A 9,260-nucleotide genomic window follows, 5' to 3' on the forward strand; every position below is an offset into this window, starting at 1 on the left:
CCTCTCCCTCTCCCTTCTCCCTCTCCCTCTCCTCTCCCTCCTCCCGCTCCCTCTCCCTCTCCTCTCTCTCTCTCCCCTCTCTCTCTGTCTCCCTGTCTCTCTCTTTCTCTCCCTCTCCCTCTTTCTCTCTCTCTCTCTGTCTCTCTTCTCTCTCTTTCCTCCCCTCTCCCTCTCCCTCCCTCCCTCTCCCTCTCCCTCTCGTCTCTCTCTCTCTCCCTCTCTCTCTCTCTCTTCTCTCTTTCTCTCTCTCTCTCTCTCTTCTCTCTCCTCTCCTCTCTCTCTCTCTCTCTTCCCTCTCTGTTCTCTCTCTCCTCTCTCTTTCCCTGTCTCACACTCTCTTCGTTTGTTCCACGTAGCTGCATAGATTTTGCAGGGTTATGTGGGTGGACAATAAGGGAAGAAAGAGCTCCCACACACCTGAGCAATAGAGAACACCAAAACCTCCTTCAACATTTACGTGTCTGAGCCCTACAGTATACAGATGTGACTAAGCCCTACAGTATACAGATGTGTCTGCCCCTACAGTATACAGATGTGAGCTGAGCCCTACAGTATACAGATGTGACTGAGCCCTACAGTATACAGATGTGTCTGAGCCCTACAGCATACAGATGTGTCTGCCCTACAGTATACAGATGTGACTGAGCCCTACAGTATACAGATGTGACTGAGCGCCTACACTAATACAGACCTGCCTGAGCCTACAGTATACAGACCTGCCTTAGCCCTACAGTATACAACCTGCCTGAGCCCTACAGTATACAGATGTGTCTGAGCCCTACAGTATGCAGACCTGCCTGAGCCTACAGATACAGATGTGTCTGAGCCCTACAGTATACAGACCTGCCTGAGCCCTACAGTAATACAGATGTGGTCTGAGCCCTAGCAGTATACAGACCTGCCTGAGGCCCTACTATACAGAGTGGCTGAGCCCTACAGTATACAGATGTGATCTGAGGCCTACATATATACAGATGTGACTGAGGCCTACAGTATACAATGTGATGAGCCCTACAGTATACAGATGTGACTGAAGCTCCTACATATACTGATGGACGAGCCCTACCAATATACAGATGTGACTGGAGCCCTACACTATAACTTAGACCTGTGACTGAGCCCTACACAAGTATATACAGATGTGATGAGCCCCTACAGATACAGACTAGCTTGAGCGCCTACAATATACAGATGTGACTGAGCCCACAATATACAGATGTGACTGAGCCCTACAATATACAGATGTGACTGAGCCCTACAGCTATACAGATGTGACTGAGCGCCTACATATACAGATGTGACTGAGCCCTACCAGATACTGATTGTGACTGAGCCCTACAATATACATGTGGACTGAGCCCTACAACTATACAGACTGTCTGAGCCCTACCAATATACAGAGTGACTGAGGCCCTACAGCTATACAGATGTGACTGAGCGCCTACAATATTACAGATGGACTGAGCCCTACAATATACAGATGTGACTGAGCCCTACAATATACAGATGTGACTGAGCCCTACAGTATACAGAGTGACTGAGCCCTACAGTATACAGATGTGAGCTGAGCCCATACAGTATACTGATGTGTCTGAGCCCTACAATATACAGATGTGACTGAGCCCTACAGTATACAGATGTGACTGAGCCCTACAGTATACAGACTTAGGAAAATAACAAATCCAAAGCTCTCCTATTTCTATTATTTCTTTTTTTTCAGGGCCAGATGTGTTTCTACTTCTCTCCTCGTTCCCCCTATGCAGGCCCTCTGTGATTCATTTTCCACAGACATCTAAAAATCTCTTCTCGCTCTTCTCCTCTCCCACCCTTCCATACCCCTCTCTCTCCTCTCCTCTCCTCTCCCACCCTTCCATACTCCTCCTTCTCCTACGGCCTATAACACTCCTCCTATTTCCACCTCATCCTTCTTTCTCTTGCACTTTCTCTCCTTTTCCCACCTCTCAGAAAATATGATTAAAGCTCAACGCCATTGGAAGAGAGGTTTCCTGGTTGAAATCTTGACCCTATTGGCTTCTTCTATAATCTCATATATCTCCAACATATCAAAGATAAGGAAGTACAGAACATCTAATATTACGTGTGACATGTACATACTGTATTACATTTAGTAGGTGGACATACATACATTGAAAGAGAGGAGGAAAGCGTTCCCTAAAAGTGGTTTGGATTAATAAAGCTGGAACAACACTTTCAAAATACTGATAGACTGATAGATTTTTTAAAGCAGACATATTTGTCACTAGAGTCATACAGTGTTGCCATGCCCCCCAGGGTAGACTAGATGATCCAAAGACCCAGTTCTGTTCTGGACCCGGCACACCTGTAAATTACACATCTTGAGCGAGAGTGTGGCTGACCTGCTATTTATGGGCACGTGAGACATAATTGCATGCTGAGAGAACCCACCATTTTGGTGGTAATAAACATGTACATTGGAAGGTTGGTTGAGGAGAAGTCTATTTCTGTCTTCTCCTTTACGAGTTCAAAGCAGCRAGGCATGGGGGGGGGCATTTTTACAGTCTTTAGTATGACTCGACTAGGGATCGAACCCCCAACCTTTTAATCTCAGGGCGGACACTATAGCCACAAGGCCACTTATTTGTCCGTAAACAGGAAACTCTGCTTGGCAGGCAGGTAGGCAGGCATGGGCAAGCAGAGCAGTGATATATTCAGGCTGTAAAGACTAACCACCAGAGAGGTCTAGTCAGTTCAGTAGAGCTGGGTTCATTAGCACACATAAACACCTCTGCTGTGCAGACAATAGCATTGGAGCTATATAATCAGAATTAACATTCTAGTAAATGTAATTCTATGATTGAATCATCATATATACTGGCTTAAAGTCAATCATTCAGAATACTTACTCTCGAAAGAAAACATACCTTGAAAGACATGTTACAGTATTAYATAGCATATAATAACATACAGATTAACATAATATATGCATAACGAGTAGGAAAGAGTACTGAATACAATAGCCTATATAAATACACCTATGATTACTATGTCGGAGTCTAAAAGCTGTGTAAATACAGCAGGCCTACACTGCCTATTCAAGGTCTTTTCGAGGTGATTATACTGTACATGTACACAACGCTCCTCCACTACCTCACATAACCCCACCCTCCTCTCACCCTCTCCAAAGACTACACTGAAAAAACATCTAGCCACGTTGTCTCTCTTACTCTCACTCTCCTCCGTGTCTCTCTCTCTCTTTTCTGCCTCCTCATTCTCTCGCTCCCTGTTTCCCTCAGAGTTTGTCTTCTTCGTTTCCCACTCCCTTGCTGTGTAGTCCAGCCCTTCTGTGTAGTCCAGTCTTCTGTGTAGTCCAGTCTTCTGTGTAGTCCAGTCTTCTGTGTAGTCCAGCCCTTCTGTGTAGTCCAGTCTTCTGTGTAGTCCAGCCCTTCTGTGTAGTCCAGTCTTCTGTGTAGTCCAGTTTTCTGTGTAGTCCAGCCCTTCTGTGTAGTCCAGTCTTTTGTGTAGTCCAGCTCTTCTGTGTAGTCCAGTATTTTGAGTAGTCCAGCACTTGCTGTATAGTCCAGCCCTTCTGTGTAGTCCAGTCCTTGCTGTGTAGTCCAGACCTTCTGTGTAGTCCAGCCCTTCTGTGTAGTCCAGCCCTTCTGTGTAGTCCATCCCTTGCTGTGTAGTCCAGCCCTTCTGTGTAGTCTAGCCATTCTGTGTAGTCCAGACCTTCTGTGTAGTCCAGCTCTTCTGTGTAGTCCAGCCCTTCTGTGTAGTCCATCCCTTGCTGTGTAGTCCAACTCTTCTGTGTAGTCCAGCCCTTGCTGCGTAGTCCAGCCCTTTTGTGTAGCTCAGCCCTTCTGTGTAGTCAGCTCTTCTGTGTAAGTCCATCCCTTGCTGTGTAGTCCAGCTCGTCTGTGTAGTCCGCAGCCTTCTGTGTAGTCCATCCCTTGCTGTGTAGTCCAGCCATTCTGTGTATTGCATACCTGCTGTGTAGCCAGCCCTTCTGTGTAGTCCATCCTTGCTGTGTAGTCCAACTCTTCTGTGTAGTCCAGCCCTTGCTGCGTAGTCCAGCCCTTTTGTGTAGCTCAGCCCTTCTGTGTGTCCAGCCCTTCTGTGTAGTCCATCCCTTGCTGTGTAGTCCAGCTCTCTTGTGTAGTCCAGCCTTCTGTGTAGTCCAGCCCTTCTGTGTAGTCCATCCCTTGCTGTGTAGTCCAGCCATTCTGTGTATTCCATACCTTGCTGTCAGCCCCTGGTCCCCAGTACCCCCAACAGCCCTGGTCCTCCAGTACCCCAACAGCCCTGTCCCCAGTAGCGCCCAACAGCCCTGGTCCTCCAGTACCCCCAACATTGGTCCCCCAGTACCCCCAACAGCCCTGGTCCCCCAGTACCCCAACAGCCCTGGTCCCCCAGTACCCCCAACAGCCCTGGTCCTCCAGTACCCCAACAGCCCTGTCCCCAGTCCCCAACAGCCTGGTCCCCCAGTACCCCCAACAGCCCTGGTCCTCCAGTACCCCCAACAGCCCTGGTCCTCCAGTACCCCAACAGCCCTGGTCCTCCAGTACCCCACAGTCCAGCCCTGGTCCTCCAGTACCCCCAACAGCCCAGCCCTGGTCCTTCAGTACCCCCACCAACAGCCTGGTCCTCCAGTACCCCAACAGCTGGTCCTCCAGTACCCCCAACAGCCCTGGTCCCCAGTACCCCAACAGCCCTGGTCCTCCAGTACCCCCAACAGCCCTGGTCTCCAGTCCCCAACAGCCCTGGTCCCCCAGTACCCCAACAGCCCTGGTCCTCCAGTACCCCACAGCCCTGGTCCTCCAGTACCCCCAACAGCCCTGGTCCTCCAGTACCCCAACAGTCCAGCCCTGGTCCTCCAGTACCCCAACAGCCCAGCCCTGGTCCTCCAGTACCCCCAACAGCCCTGGTCCTCCAGTACCCCCAACAGCCCTGGTCCTCCAGTACCGCCCCCCAACAGCCCTGGTCCCCCAGTACCCCCAACAGCCCTGGTCCTCCAGATCCCCAACAGCCCTGGTCCCCCAGTACCCCAACAGCCCTGGTCCCCCAGTACCCCAATAGCCCTGGTCCTCCAGTACTCCCAACAGCCCTGGTCCCCCAGTACCCCCAACGCCCTGGTCCTCCAGTACTCCCAACAGCCCTGGTCCTCCAGTACCCCCAACAGCCCTGGTCCTCCAGTACCCCAACAGCCCTGGTCTCCAGTACCCCAACAGTCCAGCCCTGGTCCTCCAGTACCCCCAACAGCCCAGCCCTGGTCCTCCAGGACCCCACAAAAGCCCAGCCCTGGTCCTCCAGCACCCCCAACAGCCCAGCTCTGGTCCTCCAGTACCCCCAAAGCCCAGCCCTGGTCCTCCAGTACCCCCAACAGCCACAGCCTTGGTCCTCCAGTACCCCCAACAGCCCAGCCCTGGTCCTCCCAGTACCCCCAACAGCCCAGCCCTGGTCCTCCAGTACCCCCAACAGTCACCGTTTAGCTGTAGCCCTTGACAACACACTGATTCAGCTCATTGAGGGCTTGATGATTAGATGACAAGTTGAATCAGGGTGCTTGTCCAGAGTTACAGTAAAAAGGTGTACTGTTCGGGATACTCGAGGACCAGGGTTGGAAAACATTTTACTAGACTATAGTCACAGGTCCTTCGACTCCTTGCTTCACTGTCATATGAGACTTCTACAAGGTAAAATGGCACCTTCACCTGTTCCCATGTCGAGTCTTCACATTCTCTCTAAAGAGACATTTAAATAGTTGATATACTCATACTCTGTAAGATGTACATGCACACCATCCCTGACTGGGCCACCAACAAAAACAGAAACCATGCAGCAAATGCATCCCAAAATAGTACAAATAGCGTTTTTGTGTGGTGATTTAACCTTTATATGACTAGGATCTCACATTGAGATCAGAAGACCTCTTTCACGCGAGCTCTGACACATATAACAATGCACCTACTATATGTTGTGAACAAATCTAAATTGGGAAATGCATACAGCATGTATGTGAAATGATTGTGCATGTACAGTATGGCCAATCTTTTCCACTGCCTTCCATTATGGCTGGTTTTTCTTCGTACAATATGGTTGCTGTTTTGTTCAAACTTGTCTACATACTCTGGCCTGTGCAGTCAGAAACATAGCAACGGCCTGAAGGCTTCTGCAGGTCACATAATATATTTAAGTACCTGCTTGGATAAAATATCCAATATTTTATTTTTACCAAATAGCTCAAATGTTTAGAGGTGACCTATTTTATGGCATTTCTTTTAAGTCACAATAAAACTATACTTTTACTATCCTAATCTTTAGTGTTTGAGAACCATTAGAGTTTACTAGCTCACCTGTATTCTGCTCTTTTGTTTAATCATATGTTGCACTTTCTCTGTGCAAATAAATAGATTCAGCTTATGAAACATGGTGCATTTTTGTGTGATTTGCTCACCTAAGAGCGCTGAGATATTGCCTGTCAACATCAGTAAGCCTGAGGGGACAGCTTCATCCTTTCTTTCTTTCCATTCTTAAATGAATCTGCTCTGCGTAACTATCTATTGCAGCATGCTCTTCAATATGTTGTGCTAATGACCCCTGAAAAGGGAAAGTTCAAGGAATTCTTAAGCAACTATGAAGAAACATATGAAAGCGGGGCYGTGCACAGACCTTTTGGGAGGCAGGTACTCAAAAAAAGGGCACCCCAAAAATATTTTTACGTAAACGTGGTCACAGACTCGTTGGGCAATTCTGACTTTTATTAGACTTTATTTAGTTCCATAGAAGCAATAGATGGCCATATCTTAATGGCTAATTCAATTACACGTATTGAACAATAATTTAACAACGACTTCAATGTTTTTACCCAAAACAAAAGGGTACTTTAGGGAATAAAAGGGCAATGAGGCATGTGCTCTGCAGAGGTCAGCGGTTGAGCCCTATCTGTGCATGTGCTCTGCAGAGGTCAGCGGTTGAGCCCTATCTGTGCATGTGCTCTGCAGAGATCAGTGGTTGAGCCCTATCTGTGCATGTGCTCTGCAGAGATCAGTGGTTGAGCCCTATCTGTGCATGTGCTCTGCAGAGGTCAGTGGTTGAGCCCTATCTGTGCATGTGCTCTGCAGAGGTCAGTGGTTGCGCCCTATCTGTGCATGTGCTCTGCAGAGGTCAGCGGTTGAGCCCTATCTGTGCATGTGCTCTGCAGAGGTCAGTGGTTGAGCCCTATCTGTCCATGTCTCTGCATGAAAGCAACTCAGAGAAAACTTTCAGCAAGTATTTTTTAATTTATGTCAAATATACAATATACTTGTAAATCTTTTCTAGGGTCATGAAAACATGGTGGAATGGAACCTACCTAAGCATGCTTAAACATGGGTATGGTTGTACGCAAGTGCAGCCATTTTGGAAAAACATACTCAGCAGTGAAAACCAACAGAAGCTTAGCAACAGAATCTTAGCAACAGAAGCTTAGTAAGTACAGTACAATATCTAAACTGATATCTGTCCGAAAGAATGCTACAACTAAGGTTGCAGACACCTAAACAGTACGCACACTGCTTATGACTAAAAACCTATCTGGAGGGAAGAGCGTTAACGTTTCACCTCAAGCCTTTGGCACCAGTCTGAGAAACGTGAAGCATTCTCAAATCCACCACTTATTCGTGAGCCGTCCCAAACGATTTCATCAGAATTTAAAAAAAAAGAGATGGGAAAAAGTGAACAGTTTCTATAAACAGAGAGGATAAGAGGTAGAAAATGACAGACAAAATGAAAGAAAATCACCAAACAGTGACTCAGAAGAGTGAGAAACAAAGACATTTGACATTACTCTGTCAACAAAGGGCTTTGTGCTAGACTATTATAGTACTTGCGCAGCACTTCCATTGAAGTTCTCCCTCAAATGATAAGTTGGCTTTGCCCGTTGTGTAACTAAAACAAAACCTTAAGACCTATAGCTACAACCTTAGGAATAAACAGTAGCTGTGTGTAKTTGTGTGTGTGTTGACTGTGTTGTTTAATTAGTCCCTTCTCCTATCCAGAGCTGTGATTCCAGCCAGGCAGAGCAGCAAGGTGAAAGGTTTTGTGTCAGGAGGCAGATAGGGCAAGGCAGGACCAGGTAGGCAGAGCCAGGTAGACAGAGCCAGTTATTCAGAGCCAGGTAGGCAGAGCCAGGTAGGCAGGACCAGGTAGACAGCGCCAGGTAGACAGAGCCAGGTAGGCAGAGCCAGTAGGCAGGACCCGGTAGACAGAGCCAGGTAGGCAGGGCCATGCAGGGAGAGCCAGGTAGGCAGAGCCAGGTAGGCAGAGCCAGGCAAGCAGGCAGGACCAGGTAGGCAGATCCAGGTAAACAGGACCATGTAGGCAGAGCCAGGCAGGCAAGCAGAGCCATGCAGGGAGAGCCAGGTAGAAGATCCAGGTAGGCATGACCAGGTAGGCAGAGCCAGGTAGGTAGAGCCAGGCAGGCAGGCAGGACCAGGCATGCAGGCAGGCAGGCAGGGCCAGGTAGGCAGAGCCAAGTAGGCAGAGCCAGGTAGGCAGAGCCAAGTAGGCAGAGCCAGGTAGGTAGAGCCAGGTAGGTAGAGCCAGGTAGGTCGAGCCAGGTAGACAGAGCCAGGTAGATAGAGCCAGGGCCAGGCAGGCAGGGCCAGGTAGGCAGAGCCAGGGCCAGGCAGGCAGGCAGCGCTGTGAACTCCAGTCCTCTGAGAGTGACTGGTCTCTGTATCTCAGACTCTATGAGTGAGAGAGCAGCCTCCTCTTCTGGTTAAAAAAAACAATAAACAAGAGAAAGAAGAAAACACAGCAGAATGATCTCCATTCTTTGAGCAAGTTGTATTTTGTTATATATTTACTGTGTGTGGAGGGGAATGACAGAAGTCCAATTGATTTCAGTCAAATTTCAGTCAAGTAAGTGTCCGTCCAAATCTATTTTCGATAAACACAACAGAAGAACCAATATCATGTTGATGAGTAATCAAAGTAAGTCRAACCCTAATTTACTTATCGTTTGTATCCTGTGTTTCTGTCTACTTTCTGAAACCACTCTCCACATTGAAGTTTAGATTGTCATGGTGATGATGGAGATGGACTTTTGAAGACGCGTCAGCAGTATATTATGTTCCACTCGGTGGCGCTACACGACCGCTAACACCATTCCCTGGAACAGGCTCTGGTACTGTTAAAAATGGAAAGGAGTATGGCAAGAGAAAGCTGACCCGTCTTTATCTAACGTCTCAGAAAGCTGCCCAGTCAACTGACGGGAGGTGGCAGATAATTCAAGGATT

At 48.2% G+C, this 9,260-nt stretch overlaps 1 protein-coding gene across 1 annotated transcript in view; it reads left to right on the forward strand.

Annotated features, from left to right (window-relative positions):
• The window catches only part of LOC139023926 (uncharacterized), an 18,846-nt gene extending 13,375 nt beyond the window's left edge, over positions 1-5,471 (forward strand). Inside the window, exons 2-3 of the mRNA XM_070438152.1 lie at positions 4,232-4,802; positions 4,916-5,471. Of these exons, the coding sequence (XP_070294253.1) occupies positions 4,232-4,802; positions 4,916-5,471 (1,127 nt within the window). The remainder of the gene's footprint in view (positions 1-4,231; positions 4,803-4,915) is intronic.
• Positions 5,472-9,260: the final 3,789 nt, after the last annotated feature.

This window comes from Salvelinus sp. IW2-2015, unplaced genomic scaffold (genome assembly GCF_002910315.2).
Source record: "Salvelinus sp. IW2-2015 unplaced genomic scaffold, ASM291031v2 Un_scaffold515, whole genome shotgun sequence".
In the NCBI taxonomy this organism is placed as follows: Eukaryota; Metazoa; Chordata; class Actinopteri; order Salmoniformes; family Salmonidae; genus Salvelinus; species Salvelinus sp. IW2-2015.